The 14505-nt window shown below is 40.1% G+C and overlaps 1 protein-coding gene across 1 annotated transcript in view; it reads left to right on the forward strand.

Moving 5' to 3' along the window:
• Positions 1 to 14505, forward strand: part of LOC137401122 (chitin synthase chs-2-like) — a 26537-nt gene continuing 12032 nt past the window's right edge. Inside the window, exons 1-14 of the mRNA XM_068087489.1 lie at positions 1 to 38; positions 381 to 573; positions 3207 to 3340; positions 5538 to 5670; positions 6112 to 6313; positions 7470 to 7616; positions 7964 to 8225; positions 8600 to 8793; positions 10011 to 10103; positions 11072 to 11230; positions 11690 to 11934; positions 12046 to 12185; positions 13534 to 13630; positions 13838 to 14029. Of these exons, the coding sequence (XP_067943590.1) occupies positions 488 to 573; positions 3207 to 3340; positions 5538 to 5670; positions 6112 to 6313; positions 7470 to 7616; positions 7964 to 8225; positions 8600 to 8793; positions 10011 to 10103; positions 11072 to 11230; positions 11690 to 11934; positions 12046 to 12185; positions 13534 to 13630; positions 13838 to 14029 (2084 nt within the window). The 5' untranslated portion in view covers positions 1 to 38; positions 381 to 487. The remainder of the gene's footprint in view (positions 39 to 380; positions 574 to 3206; positions 3341 to 5537; positions 5671 to 6111; positions 6314 to 7469; positions 7617 to 7963; positions 8226 to 8599; positions 8794 to 10010; positions 10104 to 11071; positions 11231 to 11689; positions 11935 to 12045; positions 12186 to 13533; positions 13631 to 13837; positions 14030 to 14505) is intronic.

The following is a 14505-nucleotide window of genomic DNA, read 5'->3' on the forward strand; positions in this document are numbered from 1 at the left end:
AGAAGACCAAAGCGAAAGCAAGTGAAAGCTTCTCAGAGGTTTGTATAGAGTGCTGACGGTAGAATTGTCGGCTGTTAGCGAAGATCTGTAGCGTTTGTATAACATTAGTAAGAGGGTTGTTAATGATATGGACAAAAAGCTCATTATTATGCGGTACATGGTGGCTATTAATTCTTTCCTCTCATCGATGAGCTGAGTTTGGTTAATTCTAATCTCTAAACTCTTTGTTAAAGTCGCTGTGAGGAAATATGAAATTATTCTTGCTCAACTTCTGAATGCGTACAAACAAAACAACCGACTGAGCGTTACAAGGAAAATCTTTTGTTATTGTGTACTCACCGAAAAGAAAATCATGCCTGCTAAACAAGGCTTTCTTGTAGAAAAAAGAAAAGATACAACAGTTTCAAAGTCTCCACAAGCTTCTCCTCGTCTCCAACTGCAGTTATCCGGAATTTGCAGTCAAAGTTTGGTACCTGAAGTTGAAGCTATGTCAGTAAACTCAGGGCGGGGGCCTGCACCTCTCCCCCGACACTCTAATGCGAGTGCTCAGTCTTCTAGTGATGAGGATAACCCGTGAGTATACAACTACTTTGGTAGAGTTGTCGACCTGCCACTCTATAGATTACGGAACTCTATCGCTAGCTGAGCATGTTAACATGTATAGAATGCATCTATAAACATCTAAAATATAATTTACCTATATTTCGCTAACATTGCTAGCTGAGCATGTTAACATTCTCAGCTAGCAATGGAGTTATTCTATGAATTGTTTCGAAAAGAGCAATGCTCACTGCTTTATGTTCATCGATTAACTGCACTGCAATGTCTATCCATGAAGGGCTCTCTATACCACATTTACCTATATTTTAGACTGATTTTGATTTTAATTGAGCCCATTAATAGTATTAAAACTGTTTTTACTTCACAGCTGAAAAAGTGTTAGAGGTAATTCAGGGCAGTACTGCCTACGCTTCTTATCTGTGTATTTCTCTGATGGTTGATTGAAAATCCATCTGACAATAATCTTACCACATGGCTGTTGACCATGTTTTAAACTCTTCTAAATGCTTTAGTTATGAAACTGAAGCTGTTTTTGTTAAACTTACCAGCTCCCGTTTGAATTTTGCTAATTCTTGTCACTCCGTTACCTCCTAGTCCTCCCACGGCCTGCGGGCTGTGTATATTACCCTTATCCTAGTCCTTCCACGGCCTGCGGGCTGTGTATATTACCCCCATCCTTGTCCTTCCACGGCCTGCGGGCTGTGTATATTACCCCCATCCTAGTCCTTCCACGGCCTGCGGGCTGTGTATATTACCCCCATCCTAGTCCTTCCACGGCCTGCGGGCTGTGTATATTACCCCCATTCTAGTCCTTCCACGGCCTGCGGGCTGTGTATATTACCCCCATCATAGTCCTTCCACGGCCTGCGGGCTGTGTATATTACCCCCATCCTAGCACATAGTGCTCTTCTAGTTTACTGATACAACTTGAATCCCGTTGTCATGTAGATCAGGTGAAAGAGGTTTTGTTTACACGTAGTTGGTGATTCTATGTGTTAGTTAAAGGTCTACTTCACATTCCACCATCTGGTGCTGCCACAAGCCATTTGCGTTGTGAAATATCTAACTGCACCGTGTCATCTTACATGATATTGGCTCAGAAAGAAGCATGAAAGAAGCTCAGTAAAAAGGCCGTACATTTAGAGTTAGCTTGGCTATTATAGCTGGAACAACGCTAGCTCTAGTAATCCTCTTCTAGCCTAGTTATGTCTTCTCTAACCATCTCCAGCAATGGTGTTGAAGAGGCGATTTATCATCTATACTGGTAGATAAAACATCCGTTTTGGCTCAGTAGTTTACGCCTGACAGACTGCATCTTTAGAGAAGCTAGTGGTTTGTTTGTCAGCTACAACTCTACTAACTCTCCCAACTATCTTAACTCTACCAACTCTACCGACTCTACCGACTCTACCGACTCTACCGACTCTACCGACTCTACCAGCTCTACCAACTCTACCAACTCTACCAACTCTACCAGCTCTACTGACTCTACTGACTCTACCAACTCTACTAACTCTACTGACTCTACCAACTCTACCAACTCTACTAACTCTACTGACTCTACCGACTCTACCAACTCTACCAACTCTACCAGCTCTACTAACTCTACTGACTCTACCAACTCTACCAACTCCACTGACTCTACCAACTCTCCCAACTCTACCGACTTTACCAACTCTACTAACTCTACCAACTCCACTGACTCTACCAACTCCACTGACTCTACCAACTCCACTGACTCTACCAACTCTACCAACTCTACTAACTCTACTGACTCTACCAACTCTACTAACTCTACTGACTCTACCGACTCTACCAACTCTACCAACTCTACCAGCTCTACTAACTCTACTGACTCTACCAACTCTACCAACTCCACTGACTCTACCAACTCTCCCAACTCTACCGACTTTACCAACTCTACTAACTCTACCAACTCCACTGACTCTACTAACTCTACCGACTCTACCAACTCTACCAACTCTCCCAACTCTACCGACTTTACCATCTCTCCCAACTCTACCAACTTTACCAACTTTACCAGGCTGCATTCAAACAACAGCACTTGAGCTGTGAGCTGATCACTCGTTTACATTCACTGTATGTCTCTTAATGGTCAGAAGGTTTTACCCGTACAGCTTCTGCTGGCAAATTCAAGGGTCGGGCAAATACCAGCCGACTAGGAAATGGATGAGGTTGGTTTTAACTTCCAGTCAGTATTAATCACTGTACAGAGGTACACAAGGCCGAGGCAGTCATATTAATCGCTGTACAGAGGTACACAAGGCCGAGGCAGTCAGTATTAATCACTGTACAGAGGTACACAAGGCCGAGGCAGTCATATTAATCACTGTACAGAGGTACACAAGGCCGAGGCAGTCAGTATTAATTACTGTACAGAGGTACACAAGGCTGAGGCAGTCATATTAGTGTATTAGAATTTTAGGTAACTAATTACAATTGCCCTTGTATCTGTCTTGCTGAGTGCCTTCAATATTTTCTGTAGCAATTATAGGCAAAGATGAAAACCCCCAAAAAATTCAATTATTAATACCAAAAGCAATAGTAACACTAACTCCCCACCCACTGCCCTAGCATTTTGCTAACCCAGATTTTAACAAAGGAGATAATTATTATCATTACAGAGAAGAGCCGACGACTCCCCTTATATCTGAGCCAAAGCCATCACTCTCAGGCAAGAAAAGCCTAGGGATTGGTCAAGTGAAACATGCCAGCTTTGAGTCAGATGTGCCAGAGAAGCCTGACAGACCTGAAAAGGGTAAGAGAACTCTCCAAGCGTGAGATTAAAATATGCCATTATCTCTCATCTTTACACGGCATTGTATAACCTCATCGCTCATCCACTTGCCAGCAAAAGTGTTCCAGGAATGGTGCATACTTACCTACACAATCCTATTGCTAACCTCATGTTTTAACCACCATTCTTGCTTGTTTTAGCCTTAGCTCTAGCATTGAGGAGGGTACGTGGTGTTTCAGGGATGGTTATTTTGCCCGGTATCAACTAACTAGAGTAATATGCGTGTTTAGCTGGATACCCAGAGGCTTTAGCTAAAAGAACGTTAGATACTTCTGAACTGCTAGTTTACCTCTTGGAAGTAGAAGAATATTAAATGGTTTTTTATCTTCAAGCTTGACTAACACCTTCTAAATAGCAGCGATTAACAGAGTACACCCTGTCCACACCATAAACATTAACATAGTTGTGAAGGCAACAGGGTGTAAGAGTCAGGGTTAGGTAAATGTTACCAGGTTTTAGTGATGTTCCTATCTGCTAAGACAATTTATACTAGGCAAACTCTTAGCCTTAGTTCAAATTATTTGTATCTAATAAAAGAAGGAGCTGCTTTTAGCATGCAGACGACAACTACGAATATTAAGCACGGTTGAAGGCGCACCGAATATGCTCATGAATTATTAAGAAGGCAGCGAAGATCGGACGAAATGTGCGTCAGATCCAAAAAAGCGGTAGAGCTGTAAACATGGCAGAGTACAATCGGCCTAACGAGAAAAAATCAAAGTTATACTCTGGCAGGCGTTCTTCTGGAGTAATCGTTGAGACAGCAACTGCCAATCTGCTCAGCACAGCTGCCAAGAAGCAGAAACCAGCATCAGTGGCAGCGAGGACGTACAATGTTCACAGAAAAGAGTTTCCAGGTGTTGGCTACCTGAGGCATGTTTCTGCGGAGAAAAGCACATGCGACAAGCACCCTTGGTGTGAACTTTCATTTAATAAGGCATGCAGGCTTTGTAAATCCACTGAGAAGTGTGAAAAGAAGCCACTGACCACAAAGAGCGAGGCCCTTTATTTAGGAGATGAAAAGGAGGTAAAGTGGAGAAAGGCAACTAATTGTTGCTATGAATCTGACAGAGAGTGTTTAGTGGAAGGTCAACTTCCAGAACTACCAACCATGTTGTCTGCACATTGGTCAACCAAGAAAGAAGTTAGCTTGAAGTTGATCTCTTCTGCTTCAATGGACTTTGGAGATGGTGAACTCAAAGCCAAGCAATGCAAAAGACCAAAACATTTAAAGGATTTCCCTTTGTACCAGCCCCCTGAGAGCGATGTAGGGCTTACAGGGTCGAAGAACATGCAGACTGTTTCTTCCGCTGTCCATAAAGGCTCTCGAGTCTATGAGAAGAAAGTTCATGGCATTGGACACCTCAGATATGCCAAGACACCATATCCAGTAGAGAGTCAAGAGAACTTGTCAGATAACAATAACCAAAAGTTCACCTTCTCTCAATAAATTGATTGTTTACGCTAGCGTTTTATTGCCATGTTCCAGCAGCTTGTTTGTAATCAAACATTTGCCTAGTTCTACATAACTAACCAATTTATGAATTCTTTTGCTGTGTTTTACTTTTAAGTAAAAATACATTAGCAATAACATCTCCCTAGGATATTATGATATTACCTTGACTAACCCGACTAGAACCTCGATAGTACTGAGTTGGGGAAATATTAGACAAGTACCGACTTTAGTCCTTTATAAGGTTAGATTCCAAAGCAAGAAAGAAAATGATAGACATTTGCGATAGGTGTCTGATGAGGCACATAATAAATCCAGCTTTATTGAAAACACGCTTATTAATGGTGAATGTGAAATGAACAACAGCTCTTCTGCTTGAGCAATAGATCAAGAGCTCAGCGTGTGCAGAATTGTGATTCAACTTACAATGTAATAGGGCAGAAATGTTCGAAAGGTTGTTAACGCACTTTATGACTGTTATGCTTCAGTCACGATGGCGTCAGAGGAGGCCTTCCATAGGTTAGTCACTTTTTCTATAAGCTTCTGAGTTGTAATTCACATAAATAATTAGCAAAGAAATTGTGTCTTCAATTGTTTTACCTGCGCTGTACCTTTACCTGCGCCATCTTACACCTTAAAACCAAGTCTCTTAGCGGACTGTAAACTTTACTAGCACCATTTTAGATCGATATCTTTTTATTGTAGATGGATTTCCACCACGGCCTCCACGTGGTGTTGCAGGCATTCTTCACAGATTCTCTATGAAGCACTTTTCCTCTGTCTATGCAAAAAAGCCACCTACTGTCATACCAGATGAACCAGAGGAAGAGATCTATCTGTGAGTCATAATCATCTACACAGTACTTCTAATGCAGCTCGCTACAGAGCCTTTGCCCTACAGTAGATTAGTACTTGTCACAGAGAATCAAATGGTTCAGAGGCCATCACAGAGGGATGGTTAGGGGTCGGTTCAGAGAATGTGGTGGTCAGAGGTTATTACAGGAAAGCAAGAAGGAAAGCATGAGAATTACGTAAACATAACCATCATGTGGGTAGCTAACAATGTAACCAAACAGGAAGCAGTTTATAGATAATATTTCTGTAATATGAAAAAAGGCTAGACATTTTTATAATGCTAAAAGGTTGAAGTGCTTTAAAACTTCAAGTTCAGCTTCAGTTTCTATTATATGTGAATGTAAACTAGCCACTCATATCTTGCTAATTCAATGTACTTTGTATCACTGTTCATCTTGTATTGAGCAAATTCTCTGGTTTACAGAGATGGTGATGAGCTCTGGGATCAGTTCCAGTCAATTCCTGATGATGATGGCGATGAGAGAACTGGTGAATACTGCTTTGAAGTTATGACAAAAGTTCTCAAAATATTCATGTACTTTATTTTCTTCCTGATCATCATAGGAGGGATACTTGTATGCAAAGCATGTCTCATCATGTTGTGTCACCAGTACCAGAAGGCAATGGTAAGTATCCATCTCTTATCTCTATTCACAAAAATTCACTTGCAAATAATGCAAGTCATATCGAGCTAGTACTGAGTTTACATACCGGGATAGTGTAGAGACACCTGGGTGTCCCTACACTATTGGTGAAGAGCCACGCTGGGACGACAAGTATGTTTCTATAAGGAGCTATAGTAGAGCGATGGTTGTGTCATGCCTCATATCACCGTTGTATCTTTAACCAATACGCATGCACAATTGCGACGTATAGGTTAAAGATACAACCATTGCTAAGGCTGTTTCCATGGTACAAACATGGCGCATCACATGGGTGTTTTTCTTCCAAACAGAGACACTGAATCACAACAGACTGAAACTGATATGGCTATTTGCATGATAGCATTGCAGTGCCATATGGGGGTGTGTCACTATGCAATCACTGTATAGAAACTTGGTATAGGTTTGCTTTTGATAACCAGATTCCACAGATTTTCTGAATGCACCTTTAGAGGTATCTTTAGTAGGTGGAATTGTAAATTAGGCTGAATGTCGCTCATGGAGGAAGTCTCTAAGTCATCCGTGTTTACGCTCTAGAAGTGCTTATGATTTATTGTCTCCCACCCACCGGTTTAGAAGTTGACTCAGTGTAGCAGTTGGTGCTAGCCGTACAACGTACAACGGATGTAATAGCAGTAAATAGATTTTATGAAGCGAGTTTATTAATTGCACAAGGTCTTACTCACAGCTGCGACGTCATAACTCGCCGGTTTGGTCACAATAAAACTCACTCAACCATACGCCAAGCGCAGCTTGCTATCGATGTTGAGCAACTACCTCACTTCATGACCTGGTTGATTTATCACCTGACAAAGAATGTTTTTTGCAAGAACTCTGATTGCCTCAGATTCTTGGAACGCTTGTTCACTAATGTTCCACACCATGTTCCACACCATGTTCCACACATGTTCACACTTGTTCAATAATGTTCCACACCATGATCCACACCATGTTTGACACCATGTTCCACACATGTTCACACTATGTTCACACTATGTTCACTAATGTTGAGTTTTGGTTTCTGACAAAATAAGAAAGGAAAACATCGCGAGTAGCTACAGCTATAGTTTGAAAACTCATAGATAAAAATAGTGTCTAAGTGTTGATGTCTATTACCTAGGATATGGGCTCACCCCAGCTGATGTCCATGTGGATGTACCTCTGCCTATGGGCTGCCTCCATTCCTTATATCATCACATTTCTCCAAACCGGAGTGAAGATCCTATTTGGTTCGCATCCTTGGCCTGCAGTTGGCACTCTGATATGGGTATGTATTGGGATATTGGGTCAACTAGTTATCTACTTAATATGGGTATGGAATGGGATGTTGGGGCAACTAGTTATGTACTTAATATGGGTATGTATTGGGATGTTGGGTCAACTAGTTATGTACTTGTTATCATAGTATCGAGGCAGAAGTAGAGTTATTTAGATAGACTTTTGGGCAATGAAATACAACTACTGTAGAGGTGTTCCGGAAAACATTGTTTCCTAGAACATTATGTTATAGTATGTACTAATATGTATGTAATTTATATCTGTTAGCATCATTTTGACCTGTTCATCTGCCATCTTTGCTAGGATCAATGTCATTCAAGTGATAACTCATTTCAGACAACTCTCATGGAGTCTATCCATACACTCGGCATTTGTCTGATGATAGTGAGAGTCTTACCAGAACTAGATCTCATCCGGTGTCTTCTTATTATGTGTGGGGTGGGCCTGGTTCCCTCCCTTATCAACCTTATATTCGGCCTTCGACCCAGACATAACACTGGCAAGAAGATAGGAATCATAATCCTGGACTTGATGGCAGTTCTCTTTCAGACTAGTGTGCTTGTGGTTGTCTTGATCCTTGACTACAATTCTACCAAAGGTTTGTGCAGATATTCTTCTATTTAATACATTTACAAGTAAGTTTGACACCTCGGCTTTGACCGCACTTTCAGCGTGGGTACATCTTTTCTTCTCCTTTTATTGTTAGTAACTAGAATGGTTGATTCAGAGTTCCTGTGCAGTTCTTGTGCAGTCTGCTACTTTTAAGAAATGAAATCTAACAGGAAATGCTATTGCAAACATCAACTGTCTTCATACGCTATCTATTTTTTCTTGCTAGCTATAACCATTACTATAGTGGAAAATTATACACTATTTGGTTGCTTCAAGTTTTTGAAAACCTTCGTGAGTTTTGTGGCACCTATCAAAATCCTCCTCATGCTATGGGTTGTAAAAGGGTTATCTGCTGCTCAGGTGAACTCATAGTGACAACAGCAAACCTCAAATGGGAAGCGGCTGTCTCCGTCGTCTGCATAGGCTTTTCTTGGAGAGAGAACTTTCTCAACTCTGACCTAACTTGTGGAAGGATGACTTTTAGTGTAAACAAATTCAAGAGACGAGCACTTGCTGCCCAGTCCAAAATCTATTTCTTCATCTCTATTGTTAAGGTGAGCAGGCAAACCTTTCATTGTGAACATCATTGAGTATTTATCACCTTTAGCAAGGGTGTTCTTAATAAAAGACTTTGCTAAGTAAACCTAGAAACCATAGCAGCTTGTTTTGAGTACTGGTGTTGTACTCCTTTGACACCCTTCCAGATTTTTATTATTTCTTAAAGGCTAATGCTAGCAGTATCCAAATGAATTCTGTAGTATGGCTGTATAAACCTGGAATTTAGGTCATTGGTTGACTGATTATGCACAACCTGTCACTGCTGGCTAATAAATATGCAATCGATCAGCAACACCCACCCTCTCCCTATTATATGCTCCTGTATAATACAGGAGCATATTCAAATATTGCTTACCTGCACATGAACTAATCACTGTACGTCACTGTACATGAACTAATCACTGTAAGTCACTGTACATATACTAATCACTGTAAGTCGCTGTACATATACTAATCACTGTAATCACGGTAAGTCGCTGCACATCTACTAATCACTGTAAGTCAAAATGTTAGTAACAACCAGGGCTGCTCTGCTGAAGGATCATGTCTCTAGTGAATGATTATGTTTGCCCTTTTACATGCTCTCATTTGAATGATGAACTGATTGATAATGCTATGATATGCATTATGTATATGCTTATGATTTGCTATGATATGCATTATGTATATGCTTATGATATGCTATGATATGCATTATGTATATGCTTATAACAGGCTGTGATATGCATTATGTATATGCTTATGATATGCTATGATATGCATTATGTATATGCTTATGATATGCTATGATATGCATTATGTATATGCTTATGATATGCTATGATATACATAATGTATATGCTTATGATAGGCTATGATATGCATTACGTATATGCTTATGATATGCTATGATATGCATTATGTATATGCTTATAACAGGCTGTGATATGCATTATGTATATGCTTATGATATGCTATGATATGCATTATGTATATGCTTATGATATGCTATGATATGCATTATGTATATGCTTATAACAGGCTATGATAGGCATTATGTATCTGCTTATGATATGCTATGATATGCATTATGTATATGCTTATGATATGCTATGATATGCATTATGTATATGCTTATGATATGCTATGCTATGATATGCGTTATGTATATGCTTATAACAGGCTGTGATACCCATTATGTATATGCTTATGATATGCTATGATATGTTTATAGTGTGGGCTCCTCTTTGGACTTACTTTTTGGCTCCAGCCAGGACTTCTTTCCTTCTCTCAAGCTTTCAACTTGACAGGTTCTGCTCCTGGAAGTGTAAGTAAAACATGAACATCTAGTCTTATTATTTTTTATTAGTAAGTTACCTATTACTAGCACCCTTCAGAAGGCCATAGAGTCTATTTATTCAGTAATGTCGCCACTACTACTACTATTACTGCTACTATTACTACTACCACTACTACTACTACTACTACTACTACTACTACTACTACTACTACTACTCTGATTACTACTATGACTACTTCTATTGTTTCTACTATTACTATTGCTACTACTACTATTGCTGCTACTGTTACTATTCCTACTATTATTATTACTAGTACTACTACTATGACTACTACTACTATGACTACGACTACCGCTTCTACTACTACTATTGCTACTACTACTATTGCTACTACTACTATTGCTACTACTACTCTTACTACTACTACTCATACTACTACTGCTACTATTACTACTTCTACTATTATTACTACTACTATTGCTACTACTACTCTAACTACTACTACTATTACTGTTACTACTATTACTACTACTATTACCATGACGACTAATACTACTAAATGTTTCACTAATACGAGTATTACTACTGCTATTACTACTACAACTATTACTATTACTACTCCTACTATAACTATTACAACTACTACATGTACTGGTACTACCACTAGTTCTACTACTGCTACTAATACTACTATTACTACTATGACTATTACTATTACTCCTACTATAACTGCTACTACTACTATTTTTGCTACTACTACTAGTGTTACTACTACTAGTATTACTACTACGACTAGTACTACTACTACTACTATTATTACTGCTATCACTACTACGACTATTACTACTACTCCTGCTATAACTGCTACTACTACTGTTACTGCTACCACTACTAGTGCTGCTACTACTGCTACTACTACTACTATTACATGCTCCTGTCATACTTGCTAAAGGAGTTGTCCACTCACTACTGCACGCCTGATTTCTCTTTGCAGAATATAACGATAGAGCCAAACTCTACTGAGCACTGCGTCAGCTACGCTACAACAAGCATCGATGCTGCCATTGACTATCTTCCTTTCATTCTTCTTGCCATTCTTCCCCTCATCGTCTTTTACATCTGTATTCAGGCAGCCCAGCTTAAGATGCAAGAGGTAAGACTTTTACTATATTATGGTGAGTGATTAGTTTAATTTTTTTGACTGGTCCAATAACAAATTGCGTCCTTAGATAAAGGTAGATTTTAATATATCATAGTAATAACAGCTCCACTGTGTTGTCAGCTATTGAAGAGTACTGAGAGATGAGATACTTTCTCTAACACGGTAAGTACTGAAGTAATTTCAGATGGTTGTGCTTTAAAATTGATCAAAATTCAATAAAGTGCAGACAGTAGCAGCACATCATACGAGTAGCAGCACATCATACGAGTAGCAGCACATCATACGAGTAACAGCACATCATACGAGTAACAGCACATCATACGAGTAACAGCACATCATACGAGTAACAGCACATCATACGAGTAGCAGCACATCATACGAGTAACAGCACATCATACAAGTAGCCGGATTGATGAGAAAGAAAATAAAAAAGTCTTATTATAATTTTAGGGAACATTTGCCTTGGCCACGACCTTTGCTACTCCCATCGCTGTAGCAATTGCTATTGCCCTTGAGTTCAACCACCTCACAGACTCAAGGTTTTGCTACTTTATTTTCTATGAAGCCGATTCATTTGGAGATAGCAAGTTTATTGTACATCTGGTTGTTGGGATAGCCATCTGGTGGTCTAGCCAGATGTGGCTTTGTCGACACATCTGGTATCCTAAAAACCTGCGTCTCGAAAGAGTTCAAGGGTAAGTACGATGATGGTTCCAAGGTTTACTCTCACTTACATGCTGAAGAATGCATTCATTCTGTAAGTTGTTGCGGTAGATGAGAGACTGGTGCATGCATGTATTCTATAGGTTATTTGTACAGCCAATGTATGACAGCGTACTTCTTGAGCAGTCTATGTTATACAACCGGCGCAAAGATGAGTTCAACCTGAGAGATCGCTTAGCGATTATAGATTCAGAAGAAGAAAGAAATATCCTTCCTGATGAAGGTAAGGCGGAATGTGAGGCGGTAGAAATAGCAGGATGTAAAATGAGATGGTGATGGTAGGTAATGGTAGGGGTGCAGTGAAAGGTGGTGGTGATGGTAGGTAATGGTAGGGGTATAGTGGAAGGTGGTGGTGATGGTAGGTAATGGTAGGGGTATAGTGAAAGGTGGTGGGGATGGTAGGTAATGGTAGGGGTGCAGTGAAAGGTGGTGGTGATGGTAGGTAATGGTAGGGGTATAGTGGAAGGTGGTGGGGATGGTAGGTAATGGTAGGGGTATAGTGGAAGGTGGTGGGGATGGTAGGTAATGGTAGGGGTATAGTGGAAGGTGGTGGAGATGGTAGGTAATGGTAGGGGTATAGTGAAAGGTGGTGGTGATGGTAGGTAATGGTAGGGGTATAGTGAAAGGTGGTGGTGATGGTAGGTAATGGTAGGGGTATAGTGGAAGGTGGTGGGGAAGAAGGGACATAAGTTGACAATAACTCAAAAAGTGAAGATAGTAGGGATGAGAAGAGGAAGGGGGAGGTAAAAGTGGAGTGAAATAAAGTGGATAAAATAGGGATGGAGTGACAAAATTGGTAAGGGTAAAGGTGGAGTGAGAAAACGTGGTTAAAATAGGGGTGGAGTGAAGAAAATTGGTACGGGTAGAGGGGGAGTGAGCGAATGTGGTGACAGTAGAGCTGAAGTGGTAATAAAGCAAGCAGAGATGACTTGAATAGTAGAAACAGAAATAGTTGAGTTTAATAAACAGGTGATGGCAAGTGATGGCAGGTGTTAGCAGGTGTTGAACTAGAAAAACAGCTAGTAATGAGAAATTGTGCGAACAGGATATATTTAGAGGTTCAGATATAAGAAACACGCTGTACGCCTCTTCTAATTAGGTATTCTCTATGAGACAGCTAAAAAGAGTTTACAATGATGTAAGACAACTTGAGAGGACTTGGGAGGACTTGGGAACACTTGAGAGGACTTGAAATAATGTTATACGACTTGAAAGAGTTCAAAATGTTTTTAAAGATTTGAAATGACTTGACAGAGCTTAGAATGCTTTTGGAGAACTTGGACGAACTTGATAAGGCTAAACAACAATTGAGATGACTTGAAAAAACTTGTGTATTATCCCAGCCTGGTTATTATTATAACCAGCCCTTCTGTATTATTATAATCGAAACTACTAACATGATCTCAGTTTTAGATAGTCATTAACTTTCCTTCTCTTTTGTAATTGTTGATAGCATAATAGTGCTTTTCACTTAACGACAGCAAGTGGCTAAATATTATCTAAACATGCACAACAATGAGATAACAACTCTCAAAGGTTAAAAATGATATGTGTGCAACTATTAATTGCAGTGGTCAAAGACAGCACAACTCCGATGGTCTACATTTGCGCCACCATGTGGCACGAGAATCTCAATGAGATGTTACAAATGCTCAAGTCAATATTCAGGTAAGAAGAAAGTTTAAACTGTTAGTTTTTTGTTAATCATATTACTCGTGTTTTTACTCTAAGGCTAGTTATGATAAACTAATTCAAGTCTGTAATTGAATACTTCCTCGCCTCTGTGAGACCACGTCATTATTGTAGCCGTTAATATGAGTTTCAGGTTGCAGTCTGTGCCCCTCATTAAACCGATACAATAAGATAATTTTGTAGGCTGGATGAAGACCAGGCAGCTAGAAGACATGTAGGGGAGCTGTTAGAGGCCACTCATGGACAAAAGCTCAAAGATCCAGATTATTATGAATTTGAAGCACACATCATGTTTGACGATGCTTTCACATTCAACGATAATGATGACGTCACCATCAACTCTTTCGTCATTCAACTTGTTGAAACGATCAACAAGTAAGTCAGTCACGCCTGCAATTGACGATTCAGTTAAGCTTTGACCCCCAGGGTTGATACTCTGAAAGAAACACCCACCTGGCTAGGCCCAGACTTGGATATTGTACCCCCCCCCCCCAATCACCTGGTTGATCAATTTGAAATACACCCCGTAAACACTAGGAAATCCCTAGAGGGCGCCCAGGTTCCACGCCCCGCTAAACATTCAATATGATTCAAAAACTATAAAAATAAACTCCACTAGGCCTATAGCATATGTATCTCCTATGTATCTAGAAGAACGCCTAATCAGCTCAAACAATGAAAAAAATTCTTCAGCAAAATAGAAAGGATGGGCCCTTTCACTGGCTTGGCTGTGGAAACTCCCCCCCCCCTAAGTAGCAAATTCACTGACAGTGCCCCATGGTCTGAAAACCCCTCCTAAAACGTGAATTTGGGCCGAACCTAATAGGCCTTTTGAGAGGAGTATCAACCCT

This window comes from Watersipora subatra, chromosome 7 (assembly GCF_963576615.1).
Source record: "Watersipora subatra chromosome 7, tzWatSuba1.1, whole genome shotgun sequence".
Classification (NCBI taxonomy): domain Eukaryota; kingdom Metazoa; phylum Bryozoa; class Gymnolaemata; order Cheilostomatida; family Watersiporidae; genus Watersipora; species Watersipora subatra.